Below are 24267 nucleotides of genomic sequence, written 5' to 3' on the forward strand. Positions count from 1 at the left end.
TATGTAAGAGAGGGTGAAAGTACAAACAGGAGAAAACTAAACATGAAAAGTGAGTTTGTTTGCTTACTGAGAAGCTTGGGAGTGGCAGAATGAAACTGTATAAATAAAAATTCAGGCTACCAAATGTTAGATACCTGCAGGAACACCTGCATAGTTGGACCAAGCCAGAGATCTGCAGATGGCTTGAAGGAGAAATCTAAGACACATATTGGCTCCTTCAGATTTCAGCATTGCATTTTGTGATATAAAGATTCCTGTGATTTGGTTCCTAGTGTTAATATAATTCCTGTCTTTTAGTTTTGCACTTATTATACACTTATTATACAGCAGGGTAAAACAGCAATTACTGAAGACTATGTAACAATTTGAGCCATATCAGTGGATTTTAATTGTCTGCCTACCTGGCAGCACCTTTGACCACAGCTGTGCTCTAAGCTCCAAGGAGAAACTCACAGTGATATCTTGTATTCTTCCCCATTCCAGAATAACACATCACTTTTCCTTACCTTGGTATAAATCCAAAAAGCAAGGAGGACACAGGAACATGTCAAGTGACGAATGGGCAAAGAACAAAGTGAGGTCTTTTTCATCACTGTTAACATTTATTCTTGCCTTTAAGTGTTTACAGGCTGCTTTTTCCTTTATAATCTCCTCTCCCATGCGTCCTGAATTTTAGGGAAATCTGCGTTTGCAAGTCATGTTTGGCACTGCTGTAGGCTTATTTGTTAGCACCTGTCTCTAATAACCCAGCCTTGGTGGTGCGTGAGAGGGCTGGTCTCCCTCCTCCTTCTCTAACTTGCTGTTTGTGGGACCTGCCTCTGCAGAGGACAAGTTTGTTTATGCTTCCTTATCAGATCCTGAAACTAAGATTTATGCAACTTCAGCAGTACCAGAATTCTTACTTCCTTCACACTGTACCATATATTGTGTTTTCTGCAGTTTGTCTTTGTGATAAAGAAAAGTTATTGAGGGTGCACAAACTATCCGGAAAGTTCTGCCCTTGGTGTTGTGCAGGTCTAATGAGAGATGTTTGTACACAGCTGCACAAATGAGAAACCAGTCAGACCCTGGTACTGTTTCAAGTGCAGCCAAGCAGTTGCCTGTTGCAGTGATGCTCAGTCCAGGGGTCTCTACCAGGGAATCCTCAGGCTGATCTCGCCTGGGCTGGTTGGAGAACACAGACCTGCTGCATGTTTACACACCAAAGTCGTCCAATGCGTGTGGTGTGAATGTTTTAAATGATTGCTTTTAAAGGAAGCATAGCAATTAAAATTAAGATCAACAAACTCTTAATTTTTTACTGATTAATGCAGCTCAGGGAAAAAAAAGATTATGTTGGAGCTAAAGAAATAGGGTGGTGGGTACGTCCAGGAAATGAACTATGCAGGAATTAGAGTAAAATGTTTTGAATAAAAAACAAGCAGAAACATTTAAATAGGTTGTAGAGCCTGGTGTTGGTCTTTGTTACATGTCTGTCTGTGTAAACTATTCTGTGCTAGTGTTCTAGAGCTCTAAAATGGAAGGGAAAACTTCTGAAGAAGCTGAAATAGATCTTACCCATGTCTAATTTTGAAAAAAATTATGAATTTAAAGGATTTTAGAAATGTTTAGAAACGTTGGCTTTATGACAGTAAGTATCTCTGTCATAACGTCATGATTAACGAGATCAGAAATGTTCTGGGATGTTCTGATCAGTTATGTTAATACGTCTTTTAAAAAGTAGAAAGCCAATGCTCTATAAAATAGATACTTGAAAAAGAGTTTTTGGTTTCCTCAGGCTAGTGAGATTAGAGTTTCGTAATCTGTTTGACCAGCTGCAGAGGACGTTCTTTTTAATTTTTTTCTTTTTAAGTAAATGAGCTTCATCTCAACATGATTAAACAAAAAAGAAAAAGAATCAAACTTCAAAACTCCTCGTTTTTCACACATACTTTTAAATAGGAGCAATTGCATTATCGTGTCTTGTTGCAAATGTAATTGGGTTGGAGGTCGTTAAAGACTTTGAATAAAAGAATTTCCAACTTTCCAAGTGTGCGTCCTCCCCTGTCAAGAATCATCCCAGTTTTGGCTTACAGACATAATTTGAGAAGATATTACTCTGCTGCCTCTCACATCTTACATGTACTGAGTGCGCAGGCACTGTTGAGTCAAGCTCGCTCTTGTTCAGTTCAAACAGCAGTGGTTTGCCTTGTGAGTTAATATTCTTGATGAAGGTTACTTTGAAAGGTAGAAAGGCATTATTAGTCTTCTTTCTTTGCCTGTGTGTAAGAAAATGTGTGTTATTTTATGAAGTGGGGAGAATTCTGGCAGCATTGGGCGGTCTGCTGGCTCACTGCAGGGAATAAGGAGTTTTGTCTTGTTCTTGATGGGAATGGGGTTAGATTAGCCCACTGATTAGAAATTTATTTTTTAAAGGAGCATAGCAAAACTATGATGCTTTGTGAAGCCTGTTAGAAGTGTTTATATTTCCAGGTCTTCATGGATCTGTGATGAGGAATGCGTTTTAAGGAGACCTTTGTAGAGCACCAGGGGTCTGCTGAAACCTCTGGTTGGTCTCCAGGTGCAAAGTTTCTGAACACCCACTTAAAGTGGCAGCTTGGTGATAAACTTAGTTGGGAATGAAGCCCCCGGCGCTGAGAAGATTGCCTTGTTCAGCAAGTGATTGATAAATACGCTTTATTATGAGTCAGATGTTCTCTAAATCATCGCAGGAAATTCTGCTCGAACGGCTGATGTTTGTTTTTGGAAAGCTGTTGTTGAGAGTACAGCAAAACAGAGAAACCAGATGTTTTACTAGTTAATTTGTATTCTCCATAGCAGTTTTTCACTAGCACAGCGCACCCACTGATGCGCCGTGTTATAGACGTTCTTACAACGTAGCATCAAAAATTCAAGGAATCATCTGAAAACGTTGAAGGCGACATCAGGTCTTCACAGGAAACCTGCTCGTAGAATGGCAGGCTCCTTGCCGTTCCCTTTGATTGCAAAATGTTTAATAAAAAGCAAATTAGGCAATGAAAATTGTCTCATGGATCAATCACGCGCAGCAGTTCCGCCTGTTCAGCATTATCTGTCAGACGTTAACCTGATTGGGAATGTTTTACTTTGTATAATAGTCTCAAAATCAGGCTGAAAGGTTGACTTTAAAAATACCTGATGTATTTTGTGTGTGCTCTGAGGCTGATAACAAACTCTGCAGTTCAAGTTTTAATAACTAAGGGGGAGCTAAGAAACTTCAAAAGGTTTGTGATAAATGTTTTTGACAATGCGTCAGCTGAACATTAGGCAGAAGCTTGGTAAATCCTCTCATAAGTGGTTTAAAATGGAGTTTTGAACTTTTCCTTCAAAAGTGTGTGCTTAAGATGTCATAGTGTCTTTGGGTTTAAAAGATTCATTTTATCTGGTATACGTGAAGGTTGGTGTTTCTGTCTACACCTCTGGGACTGGGAGAGGGAAAAAGTTCAGTGCTTTGCTCCTTTCAGCATCATAGAATCACAGACTGGTCTGGGTGGGAAGGGACCCCAAGGATCAGAGAGTTCCAATCCCCTGCCACAGGCAGGGCCAGCAACATCCAGGCCTGGAGCTACACAAGGTTGCTCAGGGCCCCATCCAACCTGGCCTTGAACACCTCCAGGGATGGGGCATCCACCATCCCTCTGGGCAGCCTGTTCCAGCCCCTCACCACTCTCTCTGTAAAAAACTTCCCCCTAATATCTAATTTAAACCTTCCTTCCTTTAGCTGCAATCCATCCCCCTTGTCCTGCCATTGTCTACCCTTTAAAAAAAGATGATTCCCCCAGTTGATTCATCCTCTGTCCCTGCTCTTCACCATGAAACTTGTGGAGGCCGCGAGGTAGAAAAGGCAGTTTTAAAGCACACTAACAAAATACTCCAGGTAAATATTACAATAAATCTCCAAGCTGACAAGCTTTCTGAATGACTTCACCGTGACAACCCTCAAATGTCCTGGTAACAGACAAAGCAGTGCTTGCACAGGGCAACTGCTTGTCGGCTTTTGTGGTTCATTGGGAAGAGCAGATGAAAGCGAGTTTATTGCTGCTCTTTGAACCTTGCCGCCCTCCCCCTCTCCTATCACCTGAGCCACTAAAAACAAAGCGAAAACAATTCCTTCCTTGGCTCCCCCTGAAAAAGTGCCCAACTTAACCATTTATACGGTTGTTTTCTTTGAATTTTTATATTTGCGGGGCTTGCTTTGCCTTATAACATCCTTTGTGCTTCAGAAGGCACCAATCCGGATGAATTCTGATGTGAAAGTGTTAAGGGACTGCATAGGAACTAATGCTGATGGCCCATGCAAGAACCAAAATACATAATGTACTCCCAGTCTCTTGCCTATGAATTGTTAAAAAGTGAAAATAGTGCAGCATGACTGGCTGCCACGCTGCAAAAATGTTTGCATGTATGTTTCCTCTATGTTAAATGAGGTACTTTAAAAAAAAATAACTACTGGAGAGACTTGATTTCGTTCCTGAAGTCAAATTATTCCCTTCCTGGGCAACCAGCTCTTTTAGGGCTACATTTAAGAAGGTATCACCATTTGCATTTTCATTTTCATTCCATGTTGTAATTCATGTTCAGTCTTCATGAAATATTGTTTAGTGGTTAAAATTACATATTGGGCATGAAGTTACTCAGATTCGGTCATTGTGTAGTAGGACACTGGGTGGATTGGTCTTTGCAGGACTTTTCTGTTCTCCCACCCACACGTAGTTGTTGGCAACCTTAACCCAGGTAATGAAGTTGACCAGATGGTAAAAGGCTGGGAGGTCAGTGGAAGGAAAGTGCTAGAGATGTAGAATAGCCCTGAAGGTGTTTTAATTTCTGTTCCTGAGGAGCAATAAAGCATAAATTTTCTGTACAGTCATAAAAGTAATTGTAATGTTACTTATAGGATGGGAGAATAATTTGTGTTGTTAAACACCGTAACTATTTTCAGTATAAAATGGTAGAGAGGTTTTCTTTTCTGTTGTAGTAATGTTGGGCCTTGCATATAGGTTGTGGAAAACTTTGTTTGCAAAAACAAAGCTATTGTTTTAACAAAACCCACAGAAATTTTGCCTTTCATATTGAATCAGTAGCATAATGAGCAGTGGAGCAATAGTTCAACATCAAAGGAGACTTCTTGAATATATAGTGTGTTGCAGCAACAGCGAAAAAGTTCCCACCAGAAAGGAATTTTGCCATATGTGAACAGCAAACATATGTATTAGGTTAAAACCATAAGATTTCCTTTGCTTTACACCAAAAAACAAGAGAGAACTTCAGTACAGAGGTTTTCAAATGGTCGAGCGCTGGAATGCAGCACGGATAGTGAGCGGTATCCGAGGTTCAGAGCAGTGTCAGTGGGCAAAAGCTCTGTGAAAACCCAAAAAAAGCATTGAGGATTCACCAACAATTTGGCTCTAACATCAGTGTTTCACTTTTTAAGAATACACTTGCTCTGCTGTGATTCGTGGCATTGCATCAGTGATCTTCAGAGATATATTTTCCCAATTGATGTATAGTAGTAAAACTTACTTATCTCTGTAATGTATTTTAGTAAATAAAACTGATTACTTTAAAAATCCTGAGAGTAATTTTGATGGGATACTTGGCCAGCTTTCCTTGAATAAGAGTTGCATTTGATACTAAATTGTGAGACTGCCTTGGATAACGGAGGAGTTTTTCTTAGCCCAAGCTTGCGGCTTCATGCAGAGCTAAAGGCACACAAGATTTAGTGCTTCTGTGAAAACATTCTAAAGCATCCACACATATATTTGTAGAACAAGATTTGCTTTAATTTTTGTTAACGTTCACATGGATTTTCTTTAAAGTTCCAGAGCTAGGTTTTCTTCTCATGAGCGGGAGAGAAAACACATCAATGGATGTAATTTGAATTTAGAAGGCACTTAAAGAGGGGCCTATATTCAGAATTATTGTTGGCACATGTTTTGAGGATGTGAAGTGGAAGCCTTCTTCTGTGGGCATTAGTAAGGAGATAATTAAAACTACAGTAGGTAATTATGGTAGCTTTTATTACTGCATCTTTCATTAACTAATTATCTTAATTTGGTAATGTTTGAAAAAGTTCTTTGAAGATGAAGAGTGCTAACTATTACTACCTTTAGCTGTCATATTGCTCTGTACTGGTCATAGATATCGAGGTCTTTTCTTGATACAGACACACGTCCATGTACGTGGAGCTGCTGGTACAGCTGCCGATGGGAATTACCTGTGTGTATCAAAAGGAGCTTCTGCTGTTACCTGGCATAATCTGATCGTGATGAGCAGTGACCTTCCTGCTGCCACTTTGGTGTTTCACAGTGAAAATACCTTGGCATTTAAGTTTTTAGAAGACCCTCCTTTCCTTGGGAGTGTCATGTATTGATTCAACCCTCAGTCCCTGAGAGGTAAACCATTGCGATCCCAGACTTGCCACTGATGTGTTGGGAGCAGGAGTCAAGCCCCAACTACTCTCAGGAACGTGCCAAAAGTAGGAAATTATTTCAGGTTGAAGAACCAAAACATCACACCTTTGTAGTAAATACAATGACTTCATGATAATAAGCAGTACCAAGTGATTAAAGATACTAATGATTTCTGTTTATGTAATTCTTCCAAAACAGAATTTTCTTTGAGCGAATCCAACACTTCTTCTTGAGAATATCCTGTTGTTAAAGGATAATCAAATCAGTTTTCATATATTAAAGACTAAATCCTTCATATATTCCCATTTCATACTTGTTCATGTGATTCTTAGAGCTCTTTCTCTTACCAGCTTTTAGTTGATTTATATTAAGCCCTGTAACTAATGCCAAAAATTTATTCCTGCCTTGAAAAGGGATTTTGTATCGCTGGCATCGTACCTTTTTGTCTCCCCGTGGCTCCTTGTCAAAACTATATGCTTTACAAGTTGTTGGGTTTTTTTGGTTTGGGGTGGGGTTTTTTTGGTTGGTTGGGTTTTTTTGGTGTGGTTTTTTTTTTTGTTTGGATTTTTTTAAAACCCTCCTTTAGAGCCTGAGTCTGGCACCCTGATGTCTGGCACGACTTCTCGTGCATCAGCCCAGCACCTCTGCGAGGTGCAGAGGCCAAACGCCACCACTAATTCCACTTGTTCTACTCTCTTGTCCCCAGAGTGCCCCCGGTTCCCATGAGCAGAGTTGGGTTTGAAATAAACATCATTAAATGTTTTGCTGGTGTTAATCGAGCCACAGTGAAATAACAGGGAAAAAGCTCCTACCCAGAAATGCAGCTCAGAGGCTCCTTTCTCCTTTCAGACCAGCCAGTACCCAAACGTCCCATCTCACAGCGGTGGACTCATCCACCAGCTCCACTTGAGGTCCCAAGATCTGACCGCAGTATTTCAGTGGCATATTCCCAAAGCCATTACTTCTCTCTTCCTTCTCATGTCTTTCAATGTCCTATGCAACCAAAACATTTACAATATGATTTTATTTTAGGATCCTTTCCATTTTTATAAATAAATCAAACGAATGTTCCTTTTATACAGCTGCAATTCACACACATTGTTGCAGTAAGAGCTTATTATCTCATTTACATTTTTAAGTGCTTTTCAAAGTGTAGGATATCTGGGCTGGAAAGCAAAACATTTCATTTCTTTGTTCTCAGGCCAACACAAAGCACTTCCAAGGTCAGGTATGGTGTAGACTTTCAACAGCAAACATGTTTACATGGCATTTGAAAGCCAGTTTAACTGAAAAAAAGTACTGTCTTTGTAACAGTGATGTAAGTCAGCTTAGTAAAGCTGAGGGACAGGGATTAATTCCATACCTGGAAAACTTTAACTAAGTAAGTTAGGCTTTGTTTTCTGTTGGGGAAAAAAGCCTTTGACACTTAAAAATTGGCCTTTTTTTTTTTTTTTTTTTGGTTAAAATCCCTTTTTCTTAATCTCAAGTGTTATTAAACATAAGCTCTGTTTCTCTTTGGGCAAAATCTGACACTTTGAAGCTGCAGAATAAAAACTGCATTTCTTGACAAAACAAAACAAAGCCCATTGTTTAATTTTACAAAAGAGATGTGGTGTACCTGGGGTACCTCCACTGTTTTTCAGACCATTCTATGTGACAAAAGCTTCTCTGTCAGATACAGAAGCAGATCGGGGGTGCTGGGTACAGAAGGAGCTATCAGCATTCAGGCTCTGGCCACTGCCTATGAAGCTTTTTGACAATAGAGAGAATTTTCAGTGTGATCTTCAAAAGGGTGCATTATTCATGACATCCATCCTGATTCCTCCTAGAAAATTAAAAACTTGGGCAACAAACTTGCTTACTTCTAATTACTACTTTCAGGGCTAATCATATGCAGGGATCTACAGCAACCGTGAGATTTTGATGTTACGTTTTGGGTTTGTTTAGGTTTTTTTGCATGGCTTTGATCAAATGCTGATCTTTTGGGGTTACTTTTTTGTCCTTGCGCTGATAGAAAAGTTGAAATACCCAAATGAACACTGAATGACTCACGGGACATCCTTTATCCACAAGATTAGATCCTACAAAGTGACCAGTAAGAAAGCTGGTTTGTGATAGTTCAGAAAGAGCTGAGTTAGAGGGATTCATGGTCAATGAGAGGAGTTAGTTCTGCCACCACAATACAAAATGCAGCACCAACAGCCAGGTACAATGTGATTCTGGTTTAGACAAGTGATGAATGGATAATTGTAAGGCATGAGCCTTTGCTGTGCCTATATTTTATAGTAAAAATAGCTCTTTTCTAAACTGAACTTGCTTAAAACAATCTGCTCTCTTAATAAAAAAAAATATGTGTGCTCCATGGTGGCAAACGCTAGGTGGGCCTAACAAAGTTGGTGTGTCACCTGAATTTCCCAAATTAAATTACTTTGAAATGCATTGCAAACCCTCAGATTTAAAGGAACCTTACCTTTTATGCTTTGCAAAATGGTTGTTGTGAATAAGAAAACTAAAAAGGAGGAAATTAAGGAAGGAAACAGCAATTCATCTATTCTCTTCTTTGCCACCATGTAGGTGCCACCTTTACTAGGGAACAGCTTGAGATCCTGTTTTGTATTTGGTACTTGCAGATTTTTGTGATGGAGATCTGGTCTCTGAGACCAATATGTCCCTCTCTATAGATATGCATCTGTACATATGTGTTCATACATGCTATCTCTTGACCATCTTCAATGTCCTGTGAAAGAGTGAAATTTCCTCCTGAGCACAAGGAGGGAGCCTGGGTAGGACGACTGATGTGCAGACAGGTTTCCTCCCTTATTATTCACCATACTGAGCTATTTGGGCCAATCCCATTGAAATAGCAGGAGAAGACGAGTCATCCAAAGCATGCTCTGTGAATGCTCCTGAGAGTCCTATACCAGTTATATCTGGATGCTTTGGAGTTATGGCATGACTTTTGTCAAATTAATTGTGTCTTTGGTGATGTTTCTGTCCCACAGAGAGCCCTGCTCCTTACTGCAGTTCTACACTGCGTGACCTGGTCATTTTACCTTTTAAATCCAAGTATGCTTGTTTGTGTTTTCCCTTGCAAAACTAGATGTGTGAAAGGAAAACAGAAAGCCTACAATTCACGCATATATTTCATCATATTAATGCAAATTCCCAGTACTGGAAGACTTGTTGAGCACTGAAGACTGGCTGTGTATTCAAAGCCTGGGTTTCAGCATTTCTCAGAAGCGGTGATAGCATGAAAGTCCCTGGGCAGATTTGAAGTTCATGCTTGGGTCTGGTTAAATTTTTTGGCATCAGAACATGTAATAGTCTTATAGCTAGAAGACTTGAAAGTTAATGCCTGGCATCACTTCAAAACAATGTGCAAGATCTATCATAAGTAGTCCTCTTATCTTATCTCAATAGCAATTTTATCCTGTAAATGATTTGAGACGAGAGCATTACAGTGCTGTGGAAAAGAGCAAGGCGTTTTTCTGTGAAATCTTTGTGTTGTGAGTACTTTTACTGAGCCTGGTTTACATACAGGTTTTCTGTTTGGAGGAAGCAAACATTACCTGTACCATGTGTTCTGCAAAGCATGCTATGAGGCCGTGGGCTCCTCTGCCTCCCCTTTCCAGCCCGCTCTGCAGAAGGCTTCTGTGCAGCTCGGCTTTTTAAAAAGCAGCACTGGAGGCACCTTTGGTGTCATTTATAAAGTATCTCCAGCGCAAATCCCTTCCCAGGTCCAGTCCCGACTCTACAGCACGCTTTTCAGCTGATGGGTAGCGATGCCCTGATTTCCTGGCCTACAAAAGATAACTCCAAGTATTCCCTTTCTGCTGCCACAGCCGCCTCTGTGGTGATGTCAATCTAACCTCCACATTGTGCACTTTGCTTCAAGTCAGCACTTGCAGCTCACAATGCCTTTATTCAAGCTGACAACGTAACTAAGCTTTTGGTAAATGTGTAAGTCAATGTTAAGTGTGTATTCAAACACTCCACAATGACTAGGAAACTTTAAAAAAAAATCTTTGAAACTTTGTATTGTTTGTTTGGTGTGTATCTGTTAGAAATAACACAGACTATCAGTTCCTTGGGGCATGGCTGTTCTTTTGTTAAGCATGTAACAGAAAGATCAAGGCTCAGAGGGGCTGCTGCAATAAAAATAAATATATACAGAGAACAATCATGACAAAATAAATGTGGCAATGCAGTTTATGAGCTTGGTTTAGAAGTGATTATTTCTGAACTAAATAGAGACTGGATAGTTGTGGTACAGTGAGATGATCGTGATGCTTTATTTATTGACATTTATACTTAATTTGGAGGTCACATGATAAGCTTTGCTACAGGGCGGGTGGGGACCCCCTTGGCTCGGTGAGCGTCCCATCTCGATAACACAGGATACATTTTTCCCTGCAAATTCCAGACATGATTTTCCAGAGAGAGGATTATTCTTCTGGATGAAAAGAAGAGTTACTGGTACAGTGCAAAAGTGTTCCTTGGGAGCATGGGCTGTATGAATACAGCAACAGCAAAATTCAGAGACTCCCAAAATGGCTCATGCAGTTGGTGCTGTTGCAACATTTTCCTTTCCCTTTTGATCCTTGAGGAGCTTTATTATGTTTTTAGTATGAGTACTTGTAGAACTACTGAGATTCACCTATCCCTGTTCAATCAGTGCTCCTACCTGTGCAGCGTAACATTACTCAGTAAGGGTGGTCAGACTGGGTCTGTCACCTCTGAGCAGCCACCGTGTACAGCCTGCAGCAGCTCCAGCTGAAGCTCTGTACAGATACTGTGCTGTTTTCTTAATCAGCTCCTTGAACAACACGATCTATAAGCTTTTCTACCACCCCATGTTTCTCACAGGTGTTTTGCACCCGTTGGTGTTGTTTCAGGTTTTACAAGATGAGGTGGAAAGTTCCCGCGCTCAGGTGCAGGCTGCAGAGAAGAAGCTGCAACTCAGGGAGCTGGAGACCCATGAGCAGGTACCTGGTGCTGTTGTCACATCCCTCCCACCCCACCTCATTCTCTTCCCTTGGGCAAGGAGGGTCAATGTTTAAAAATAATAACTTGCTTCAAAGCAAAAGCACATATTTTCCTGCAAAATTTTCAGCTAGCTCTCTTTTCTGTTTTTTTCAGTAATAAAAGAGAATTAAACTGTCTGAACCCTACAGGCAAATACTTATCTCATGCTCCCTGTTTCAAGTTGGTATTTCAACTATTCTAGTTGTTAAATGATGAATTTATTTTCAACTGTTTTAATAGATGTTTCTAAGACTATTCTAACCTGTTGTTTAATGGTTGTATGAAGAGAATTATAATTGGACAATGGGCTCAAAATAATCCTTATTCCTCATCTTATACATATGTTCTCCTAGTGTGTTGCCTATAAACAGTTCCATGTCATTAATTGTGGTGAAATTATGCTGGAAACTTTTGGTGAAACCTGAGTTTTCTTTAGTGTACCAGTTGTTGCAGCATAGGAGAACTTCATCTGGTGCTGAGTAAATGGTGTGCTTAACATATACCCTCTATAAAGCGTTTCTGATACTGTATCTACAGGACTGGTAAGTTGGGGTAGCTGTAGAAGGCTAACAGTCATTCATTTCAGTTGTTGTTGTCATTGCCCATGGAAACCCTCATTCACCCCTGGTGTTTACATCCCTGTGTGTCCTCACAGCAGCCGGTGATTAGCTGTTCTGCTCTCTTCCTCCTCTGCTCTCTTCCTCCTCTGCCTCCCTGCTCTAGAGCTTGGGCCAGGTTCACCCTTAGCTGAAGTTCCTGCAGCGTTAGAGGAATTTGGTGTCAGGAGTAAGTTGGCCTGCGAGCATTGCATTTGGGCTTCCAAGTGTCTCGTGGAAAAGGAGGAAAATTAGCTGTTGGATGCGTGGTTATCCACCCAGGGAAGAGCACTGGCCTGTGTGATGAGTGCCCTCTTCCAAATCTGTTTTGGGGTTGGTTTTTGTTTTGTCTTTAAACCTTGCCACTGCTGGTTTGCTTTTTTTTCTGACCCATTTTGAGAAATGATCCAGGAAAAAACCCCAAAAATAACTTGTGAAATACAGAAGTAGAAGGCTAGACACGTGGACTCACAGGATGGGCCCCTTTCTGCCTTCAGAGTTTTCTTTTACACAAGCATCTGGTCCAAACCAACTATGGTCCTGTCCACACTAAATTCCTGAAAGCCCAGCTCAGCTGGCAATGTCCCATTCCCAGGTATAAATGTAACTGAAATGTCATTTAAATGATGCTGCACCATCTAGCTTAGAGCTTTTCATGTGAGGTGGTAATACATGAGCAGACGTAGGGTAACGCTCGTGTCTGAGCTCATCAACAGTCTTGTCTCTGCCACTCATCCACTGGGACTTCCTGAAGATGCTGGAGCTGTTGAGGATGTTTTTGTTGAGGTGACTTGGGTGTATTTTGCAGGGAAACATTTTGAAAGCTGTTAGTGTGTCTGTCCTCTCTGGGATGGGTTAATCCATTAGTTACACTTATCTCTCCAGAAGAAAAATGCCAAAAAGACAGCTCTGACATGTTTCCAGTTATTACATCTTGGCCTGGCGACCTGTAAACATGTTCATCAAGTATTAACAGCAGCTAACGACTCATCAGCCGATCAGGGAGCTGAAATACTTAAGGCAGTATCTTAGAACTTTCTTTCTGCTTTTACCAAATACTCTCTGAATCAGAATTGCATAAAACATCACAGTTTGTGCTGGTGTTGTCACAGAGGCCACCTTTCTGAGCTCTCACATGTCCATAAATAAGGAGGAGAGAGGGTTAACAGCTGCTGCTTTTCATTAAAAGGAAAAATCTTGTGTTTTGATTCTATAACAACAACAAACAAATGAACGAGACATGAAAAAACATTTTGTTGTGCTTTTAATTAAAAATAAAAAGCTGTTCCTCGTTATGGCTTGTTGGGTGGTATCTTGGTGCTCCACGTCTGTCTCTCTCTCAGCGCCATGTCCTTATAACTCTTCAGTCCCTGAGAGTGACTGACAGATCCACGAAGCTTAACTCTTTGTTACAGCAACCCCCTGCTTATCACACAGAGTTAACCTTCAGTTATTATAATTACCCAGAGAGACAGAGACAAGCTATCTAATAAATAAGGGGGGGAAATACATTAAGAGGACTGATGCAAGCCCTGAGCTGTCTAGAGGCAAGCGTGGTGCTGCAGTTGAAGATGAGCAGTTGTTTTTATGGAGCGTTTTCATTCCAGGACTTCGTGTTCTTGTAGGAACTTGTGTTTACTGCTGTTTACTTTTCCAATCCCCTTTGCATGAGATGCAATCACGTTCTATCTGTGCTATTTCATCAGTGGTGCAGTGTGGCAGTGCTATCTCAGTGATGAGTTCCAATCCAGATGAACATACACTTGTCAAAAGTGCCTGGGAGCTGCTCCCACTTTGACTAATGTAAAGAATTTCACCTTCCCCATGGAGGCTGTCCTGTCTCTCCTAAACATGACTTTCTAGGACAATGGCCTGTGTGTCCAGTAACTTTATGCTTGTAAATTGGAGTTTGAGAACTGGGTCATCTTCCTTCATGTCCAAATGCTGGGTATTTCCTTCAAAAACAAGATGTGAACTGTCCTCAGTTGTATGTAATTGCATGGAAAGGGGGCAAACTGGCAATAAATGAAGTGTAACTCACACTTCATAGGTATTTTTTTTATATATAGTTTTTTGTCATGTAGTCCCAAGACAGTTAAAGCAGTCTGGGGAGGTTCCTGGAGAATTTGGATGTGTCCAAACCTTTTCCTTGCAAAGCGTGGCTGACATTTCTTATATCTAACTAACTTATATCTATAGATAGATATATCCCAGCACTAACTCTGGGAACCAGCTCCCCATCAACTCATCCCTCTTTAGATCACGTTCCTGTATCATATACTCCTGTAGTGCATCTCTTGGCTGTCTCTGATACGTTCCTAGACCTAATGTAAGACAAGATTTTAGATAGAAGTCATTCTACTACACCTGTTTCTCTTTCCTGAGTCATGTGGCCTTGTACAGTTGTCAGTCATAGCTAAAAACTCTAAATTGTTCATACAGCAGACTTTAAATCCTGTGGATGTGTAATTAAACATGACACACAGCACGGGGAGCTTAAGCACACACCGTAATGAATCCAGGAATTTAGGTGTGTGAGACAAATTTTGCTAAATTGGGGCCTGTATAAAAGTTAATGGCAGTGATCTTGCTGTATGGCCTGGATTTCTTTGGAGTACCTCAATTAATTTCAAGTTCCTTTTTGTAAGGGTAAATCACCCCAACTCAGTATACAAAAATGCTCCAAGAAGAAAAAAAAGGGCATTGGAACTTGATGCTCTGTAAGGTCCCTTCCAACCCAAACCCTTCTGTGGTTCTGTGATCTCTCTTCACAGAACTGCACATAATAATTTTTTTAGGAAAAGACCAAACCCAACTCTCCTTTTCATTCCTTGTTCTAATGTTTTTAACAGCATCACTGAGTAGGATGTACAGCTTTTAATTGGGAGTAATAGAGGGGGAAAAGGTTCCTAATGTTCACAAACAACTGAAGTAGCAACACTATAGATACACAAACCATAGGAATACTCCTCCAAGCAGTCAGGTCACAAATAGAGTCTTACAGGAGAGAGATTCTCTGAAGACAGAAAATCAATTATATACAATTCGTGAATCTCACTGAGGAAATGAAGGAGAATACCAATGCAGATTTCCAGCCCTTTAATTTCTTTTTACTCAAATAGATTATAAAAAAGGGAGAAAGGAGTTATCTGAATAAGGATGTTGTAGAAGTATTTGGAATAAAATGGAACAGCTTAGTTAGTTAAGTGCATTTCAGTCATGTTCAAATGAAAGCAGGAGTGATGATTGTAAAAGAGCTACGACTCCAAAGCATTCAGTGGGTTTTCATTTTTAATGTTCATTATTCTGACTTGCTCAATTTTTTATGACTGCTGGATATTTACCACAGTCAGCCTAACTTACTGTTTCCATGCCAACTAAATATATTTGTTCTCAGATGAATGCTGTGATGCGTTGCTCTGAAATGTTAGTTGCTGTGTAGCACAGAGAACTTCTAACGTTTGCCACACCTTCTCCTTGCTGGGAATAGTGCTACTGCCTGCGGATTTCTGGAGCTGTGAGCAAAGAGTCGCTGAGACAGGGATGAGCAATGGATGCCCATGTCCAGGGTATAGATCCCAAGCAGCTCTTAATACGACAATGGCTGGGGGACTTGAGTAAAAAGATGCTCTTTAGTTTAGGGTTTTGGTCCATATTTCTTTTCAGCTTCATTTTTTAAGGTATTGCAAGGTTTCAAATGCAATCCAGTAAATTCCCAGAAAACCTTTGCCCTTGCTTCCATCACCCTGCCCTCCTCTATCTGCTTGGGAAAATCAGGAGGAAGCAGTGGAGTTTCCTGGGTCTGGAGGTGGGCTCCCACTCAGGATGTTTGGCACACAACCAGCCTCTCCTGTTTCATGGGGCTTTTAGCTCCAGTGCCCCAGATAACCACAAGAGCCAGGAGGTGCTTCTGGGGCCCCAGCCTGGAGTTTCCAGACTTTCTCAAAGGATAGTCTGACTCAGAACATGTTAGAATGGTCCAAAATCAGGCTAATAAGCTCTAGGTTAGGTATTTAAAACTAAAAGTTTGCTTTGTGGGCAGCAGCAGATGAGGAGCCTTTGTTCTGAGGAGCCGACGAGCACTTTGGAAACTGAGAAACAAACAGTCAGCATGCACTGGAGGTAGTGATGAAATTCTGCCATTTGCTCCGGTTGCTTCAACCCACGTCACTGAAACGCTTCCAGAATTCCCCCCAGAGACCCATTGCTGCTCCCACAGAAATGGGAAGCTTCATTTAGATCTGAATGATCTTAGCCACAGGAGTGATTCACAGAGAGCAACGCTCTCAGTGCTGGTGGACTGGGGCATTAACCCCTGGGGCAGGCAGCGCTTGTGTCGGTGCTCAGCAGGCTCTGGTGTGATGGTGAAGAAAGTGAGAGTCCCAAAGAAGTTTCCACTGGGATTCTCAAAGAGTGACACCAAATATTGTCACATTACAACAGTTCCTGCAGGTTCCATCTGTGGCCAGCACAGACCAGAGAGGCTCTATCGGAAGACCACTTGTTTTTCAGCAGTTCTGTGAGGATGAGGAGGGTCCTTCCCTCTTTGCCCCTTTGCCTCTGTCCATCCATTGCTCTGCCAATCCCCCAGGCACAGGGGTCAGAAGGGTCCCATGTACTCCATCTGTTTTCCTCCCATAAAGCATTTCATATATGAATATATACTGCGAAAAATGTCAGAGACAAACTGCCAGAGGGGTGCAGCTCCCCGCCAGCTGGCACCTGGAAATCAGCTGGTTCAGCCTCTGCAGACAACCGACAACAGGAGATTTCTTTTTTAACCACTTCAGCGAAGTAATTTCAAGTTTAAAACATTTTTATTGAAAAGAAGATGTTGGAGAGTCACCTACAAGCTGGGAAGAATCAGATGGAAGTGAGAGCTGCGTGTCGGGCTGCGTGGCATGCACAGACCAAGACATCCATTTCGGAGGGTGTTGTTCTCATTTCAGACTTCCCAATAGAGGCTGTTGGGGAAGAATCAGACTGATTCTGAATATACCTCTGTCAGGGAGCTGTCATGGGTGTAGGTGCATGGTGATGCTGACTAAGGTACTGTAAGATGACTGCTGACATTATTGGGAGCCCAGTTCTGCCACTCTTACATTGGTCAGTGTCTACTGTACATGCAATTCCATTGACATATTGGATACAAAAGCACCCCCACAATCTCTAATAAAGACTGAGCTTGTTAGAATAGATCCAAACTTTGCATTTGACATGTTTTGCATAGCGTTTTTTTAACGGCCTCTGAAAGGAATGCAGAATTAAAACAAGTAGAGTAAATTATCCTGTACAACGTGAAGGTTCAGATTAGCAGAAGGAGATAGAAGCCGAAATTCAAGCACAGAAAAACAGCTTTGCAGGTGGGATTTGAAAGGAGCTGGAAATCAATGGAGTTGAAAGTTCCCGGGAGCTCCATATGGCAGGAACTGCGGGAGAGAAGGCTCTCACCAACTGTGCAATTGTCAAAGGGAAAAGAGGTAGATGATGATGATGTGTGTGTGGAAGTCAATGATCAAATGTTAGCTTGGGTAATCAGACACAACTGGAAAATGCACAAGTACACACCTACTTCATGGAATGGATCGGATTACTGGAAAGAAGTGGCCAGCTGGAGAAAGATGGTAAAAGCAAAAATGTAGAATTAACAGCTAAAAGGAAAAAAAATAGGTTTTTTACCAAAAAGGAAAAGAGGCATATGCCAGCACACTGGAATTAGAGAGTATTTTAAAATGTGCGTTTTCTAGCTCTTTGTTTTTAGTGACAGCAGTGGCTGTCTCCCTCTCTACCCATCCTCATCCATGCCCAAACCAAGATGCTTTGTAAACCTGGCAGCTTGTTTTCCAGTTGAGATGCTGATTAGATTTTTGTTCTGGAAAGAGAGGAAATGGATGATGGTAAAAGTAGCTTCTGATTATTATCGACGAAGCTTTGCTTGTTCACACAGTCGGTGTGGAAATCCCGAGCCTTCTTCTGCAGGCTGCTGAGCTGTGTCAGCTCTCCCTGTCCTCAGCGAGCACTCAGCACCTCTGCGGGCAGACACAGAGACCTTGACTTGCTGAACCACCCCAGGATGGGATGGAAAGGATTATGTAGAAGGTAACACATGCTGGAATGTAAAGCTGAAATACGTACATTCCAGTGGTGGTGTCAAAGATGCTTATGTCTTTATTTCAGCCTTAATTATCTTGATAGCCTATTAGGAATCACCAGAGCCAGACATGAACACCATGTGTTTTCAGCTTCAGTTAGAGGCTGGGCTGGTTTGGTTTTTGTTCTTTGGGTCAGGGGGTGGGAGCTGTGTCTGAGCCCCTCTGCCCCACGGAGGAGAGGACCTCTTCTGCTACAACAACAGACGATGGAAGGTCAGCATTGAGAAGAGCTGAAGGAAATAGTGCTCGGGGACAAAGATGGCATCTGCAGTGAGCCGTTTGGAATGAAGGGAAGAGAAGTCGGGGATCCTCCACATCCCAGCTGGAACAATAGCGGAGCCCTGGCGAGGGGGAGGCTGAGAGAACAGCACAGATTTTCTAGCCACAACATTCCTGGTTGTTCTGTGGTGTTGACAGCAAAAGCTTTTATTCCTCTCCAACTCGTGTAATCCCAAGAATGCTGGTCTTGCCATGTGCAGCCCACTGGTGTTTTGGTTGGGTTTTCTCAAGTTTGCCTGCCTTCCCTTCCTCTGCAGCTATGAATTATATAGACTCACATCACTTAACTGCAAACAGAGGGGTTTCCAGGTGGGAGATCTCAGTTAAGAGAAGAAAGAGATTGAAATACAAACCACCCAAGGAATAAGGTCTCTTGGATGCAGGTTGGGAAAAAAAACCCAAATGATTTAGAGCAGAAAGATCTGTGTGCAGCTCAGCATCACTGGAGGTCCCCGTGGGTTAGGGAAACAACAAGGCAAAAATGTCCTGGACACTCAGATGGTTTACTAGCTAAAGACAGAAGAACAAAGAGGACAGCTATGCCACCAATTTATCTCTTACTGGAGCTGTTGGAACAGAGGCGGTTCTCCAGCAGTATTTTCTCAGTGGAGAAATACACAGTTTACGCTTGACAAAATAACTGGCTCAGCTGATCTTCCCTGGTTCCTGTTTCCAGCCAAATTCATGCAATTTATAGTGTTCATTACTTCTCCGAAGAACTTGAGGACATTTGTATCAAATCACATTCTGTTTCTCTAAAGCTGGAAGAACTGTATCTCAGTGGACATCGCACAGTAAGAACAGAAGTTCCCCCTGCCTGAAATGGTCTCATGTGGACTGACAAGCAGTGGATATTTGTGTTAGATAATACTGTGAAAAGACAAATGCTCAGAGCTTGTTCTTCATTGAAAAACCTGGATACATCGTTTGACTCTTCATCAGGAAGGCTTGGTGGAGAACATTTCAAGCTCTAACAAAATATTCTCATATAACAGAACCCTGAGAGATCTGAGATTTAAGGAGATTGCAGATGTTGGTGGATTTGGTTCCTCAGTTATGGACATTGCCTGGCATCCCACAGGCCAGCTGGTGGAGGATTGGGGCCCATGTAGACTGGTTGCAGTTTGGTGGGAGCAGAGCTGTGCTCATGTAGAGTTTAGGAGTGCTGAGAAGCAGGGGAGGAGTCACTGCAATTAGGGAGAACACAGATGAGCTGTGATTAATCATTATTTTGACATTCTTTGGACTGCTGTTTTGTTTTGTTGGGTTTTGGGTTTTTTTTGTTGATTTGGTTTATTTTAAATTGGGATGGTGTTGGAGTAATTTCCCTTTCACTTGACCTTCTCAGAGTTGCTTCAGCAACCTTCACATCACCTGAATGACACTGACCTGTGCAATGTTGCTGTTATTGTTAGTAGTAGTATTATTATCCTCATTTCAAAGTATGAGACTTTAGTCTGTGATTAAATGATTTGCTTAAAGCTGAAGGAGTTATTTTTACTTTTTTGGTGCCCTAAACTGTTTAAAGATTTATTACAGCAGATCTTTCACATCTTCTTCCCAATAAGTATATTGCAGAACAGATGCATAACCTTTTAAAAGAGATTTCTCTTTTAAACAGCATTATAATATACCATTATTTAAATAATGCAGTAAAGGATTTGAGAGAGACAGGAAATTACTTTTATCATCTTATTCCCCGGAAATGTGAAGAAAATTTGATAATAATTAAATGATCCTAATTAGGCCTTTTGGTCATTATCTTAGCATTTCTTGGCACATGTGGAATTATGATCCTACACAAATACTGTCATCAGGCAGAAATTAAGATACTAAAAAAACCCCACAGCACCTTAGTTAAGTGAACTGCCTTTTGATTCTTATCTGATTTAAATATAATGCCCTTTGAGACAAGATTGGCTTTTTTTTAAGAAGGTTGAACAAATCTTCTGTGGTCCCTTCACTGGCTTTGGCAGTGTATAGTTCAGGGTCTTGTTTGCATTTTCCTTATGCTCCTCTGGTTCAAATCAAGTCATTTCCAATTGGGCAATCTGGAGAAGATTGTGTTTGGGTTTGTTTTTTTAATGAGATGGAGATTTTGCATAAGGCCTGGTGTGTTCTGGGTGATAAACTCAGCATCCCAGACTCCTTGGAGGTGAGAAGGGCAGAGCTGGCTGTCTCGAACCCGAACGATAGTATGGTGTGCTTGTGGCTATAGCAAAGTGTAGAAGAGCAGCAGAGCATCCTCTGCTTTGCAGGCTGCTCTTAGCACGTGGACTAAAATGCATCTGGGCATCCTGGATGCTGAATTTCTCCTGGATGCCCTTTAAGTTGTTTCTTTCAAAAAGGAAGGACAATGACTACAGTGCAGCTAGGTGCTGATGGGCTTGTTCCTGATCCGTCCTGTGCTCCTTTCTGCTCCTGACCCAGCCCCCAAACATCCTCCTGAAGCTTTCAGAAATAAGGAGTAGCCACAAAATTGAATTGTGCCACCTGAGGGCTCCTTGAAGTCATAAAATTGAAACTCATCTTTTGCTACTCAAATGCACTGGGCCAGGCTGATGGCTTGGTTTGGGAAGCTCCATTTTGGGATATTTCTCTTCTGGGCATCAAAACCAACTTTTATGTCTTTTAAGAATGGTCAGTGCTTCACAGTGACAAGATCTCATTGTATTCTGTGCAATTATGACTTCCCTGCTTTTTGCATCACATAATTATGTGAATATTCATCTCTTCTTTTCCCTAACTCATCGTGTGACTCGGTGTACATGAGCTATGTGTGGCAACCTCGGCTTTCAGCTGGTTCTACTGACACCACAAATGATTGATGGTAAAACTTTAAACCTCATATTTTAGCCACCAACCTGAATAAACAAAGACCAGTGTGGCAGCTTAATATTAAGAGCTATAAAAACCTTCCTGGGGGTTCATGGATTAAATCAACTCACCAAAATGAATTTTCAAAAAAAAAAAGCTTTCTGGGGACTGAAGAAAAGCGAGCACACCAGCAAATGAAATAGAGCTATCCTCATCCAGCAGGCTAAAGCCCTCCTGAGGGCTGAAGAATTGCAATTTTAAACATCTCTCAAGAGTGCAAGAGGAGACACAGTATTTGTGGATCCTAGGGAGGCAGCTTGAGGCTATAAAAGAACAAAAAAGCCTTTAAGGCACCAAAAAAAAAAGTAAAAAGAAAAAATCCCTGCAGCCTGAGCTTTCATTGGTCAGAAATAAGCATTAAGAAATAAAACCCTCCCCGCATTAAAATGTGTATACATTAGCCCACTGCATGTTATTTCTCAGCTGTGAGAAGTGATTCAGATTTTTGCCATGCACTATTTTAATCTCCTGGGTCAACAAACCTTGATAAGAACTTCAGCCAAAAATATCAGCCTGTTGTTTATCGTGATATGACAGGAAACAGCTGGGATTGTATTTTCATCTGATTGTGATGCAATTATTAGCCAGCACAGTTGAAAGTAGCGTGTTTTGTCTTAGCAAATAACCAAATTGCAGTGGTGTGCCAAAGAACAGCTTTCACTGGAATAAAAAAGAAGCGTGTGCCTTCTCTCTGAAGTGAAGGAACCAGCCCCGAGCAATACTGCAGCTACCAGGCCTTGCTTCTCATTTTCTTTCTCCATTTTCAGCCGACCCAGTAATATATTTCCATACTTTGAAGCACTGTAGGTATTTCTTCCTGGTTTTCTAAGAAAAACCTTCGTTGCAAGGGAAGCATCCCCTTCCTCATTTGCAGAGTTAATAGCAGACGTTAGCAGCGTGGTGGAGGCACGTGTTTAGTGGGCAGATTAAAACCACTGCCCTGGTTGAAAGACAACTGTCACACAAGCAGGACATTATTCTTTCCCTCACAGACCTGTATTCATATTTTTATCACATCTACTAACAGAACTTTCTCAACCTTCCTCTAGGAAGAATTAGAATAAGGGCTCTTGCTGCGTGCCTGGCACTCGTGGGTGCTGATGTGATGCTCTGTTGGCATATCGGAGGTTATATCCTCTGTATCATCTCTAAATGGGAAGTTAGAGTGCATATCAGGACCTTGCAACAGAGTTTCTGAGCTGGTTGGGTCACCCCAATGTATCGGCAAGGTGATCGATCCCCCAAATTCTCTTCATCATGAAATAGATCTTCATTATTCAGAATTTAGGAAATAAAAGCATTTTGCTGTTCTAGCTGCCTGTTTCTGCTCCCGTTTCACCACGAGCAGATGTAACTCGTTGAATTAACTGAAATATATGTTTCAGCTCTGTCAGGGTCCCCACCCAAGCGAGCTGTTGGCTCAGAAAATATTTATCCTGGCAGAGCACCTATGCGTAGCTTTGTAAGCCCTTATAGGAGCAGTAGCATAAATTTATCAGAATAACTTTAAAAAACGTAAATTTTGATCACTGGGGTGTATACAAGCAGAGTTCAAACGAGGTTTCCTCTCTCACTGGTTTGGTTTTTTTCAGATTTGCATAGTGGCATCACTCACAGCTCCCAGGGAAAGCCTCTAATTGCCTATTTGCATAGAGATTTGGAGATTTCTTCTGCACGTTGGGATGACTCATAGACCGAGTTTTCCTAAAGTTTCATCAGATTGTTTTATTCCTTTTTGTATTGATAATTGTGTTCTGCAGAATGCAGATTCTGGTGTGCCCTGCTTTTTCCAGAGCCTGGTAATTGGCACACATCTCCCAGTGAACTTTGTGTTGGGTTCTCATGTGTGTGTGTGCTCCTCACAGGCTGGGAGCTGGGTGTTATGACTTGTGGCTTCTTCAGATGTGAGGCTGAGGTTTGGATTTGTGGTCACAATGGTAGATTTAAGCAATTTGGGAACTAAAACAAAATTAGCAGAAAATGGCATCGGTGTGTAAATCATCGGGGGGGGGGGGGAAGGAAGATTCAATTTGAAAGTTTAAAGATATTTTATAAGTTAATCTGATATTGAATCCCTTTTATCCTTTATTTACATATTCAGCTGCTAATCCAGAAAAACACCTAAGTACTTGGTTAATTTGAATTATGTGGCTAATCCTATTGGAAGTCAAGTGCAGATGTGAGGCCCTGATTCAGCCAAGTACCGAAGGGTGTGAGCAGTCCTGTGCTGCTCCATGGACAGGGCTGAACCAGGCTCCTCTGTACTCTTCTTGGGTCAAGACTCAGCAAACCAGAGAGGTCGGAAGCACAGTCCTTCCAGCTGATCTGTCTTCATTTAACGCTGTTTTGTAACTGCATTGTTTACTCAGCATCTGTTGGTTATGGGCTAAAATGCCTTCCTTTAGGAGTAACCTTCTTTGGTGTGAACATCTGATTTCGTAACGTCTTAGCTACTCCAACCTATTTGTTCAGAGTCCCAGAGCAGCAGTGAAGTTGAGGAAGACACAAAGTGCAATGAAAAATAGTTGTACAGTAAATTAAAAAGGCTTTAAAAGCACCTTTGAAGAAGTTGAGAAATTTTGTAAAAAAATCTTGGGAAGCAGGAATTCACCTACTCTAAGGGAGGGGGAGGCAAGGACCGTCCTACTGACCTGGTTCAGATCCCACCAAAGACAAAAAGGAAACATCTGACTATCAGTTTCCAAAGTGTACATCTGTATAAATGCTCTAATGAGGTAGATTTGGGGTTGATTACTACTTCTTTACATCATGTCCCAACAATTGCTTTACTGTTTCCTTTGCATTACTTTTTCCTCCTCTCCTTATGTTCTTTATTCTGAAGTTTTCTTTTTCCTTTCTTCCTTTTTTACCTCTTTTGCTCTTTACAGGTTTCTGCTGATCTGCCTTCTC

General features: G+C 41.4%; 1 protein-coding gene across 1 annotated transcript in view; it reads left to right on the plus strand.

Annotated features, from left to right (window-relative positions):
* The window catches only part of CEP112 (centrosomal protein 112), a gene marked incomplete at both ends in the record, with an annotated part of 154418 nt that overhangs the window by 127768 nt on the left and 2383 nt on the right, over positions 1-24267 (plus strand). The window contains one exon of the mRNA XM_084273526.1: positions 11324-11413. Within this exon, the coding sequence (XP_084129652.1) occupies positions 11324-11413 (90 nt within the window). The remainder of the gene's footprint in view (positions 1-11323; positions 11414-24267) is intronic.

The sequence above is a fragment of the Gallinula chloropus genome (genome assembly GCF_964237585.1).
Source record: "Gallinula chloropus genome assembly, chromosome: 20".
Taxonomy (NCBI): domain Eukaryota; kingdom Metazoa; phylum Chordata; class Aves; order Gruiformes; family Rallidae; genus Gallinula; species Gallinula chloropus.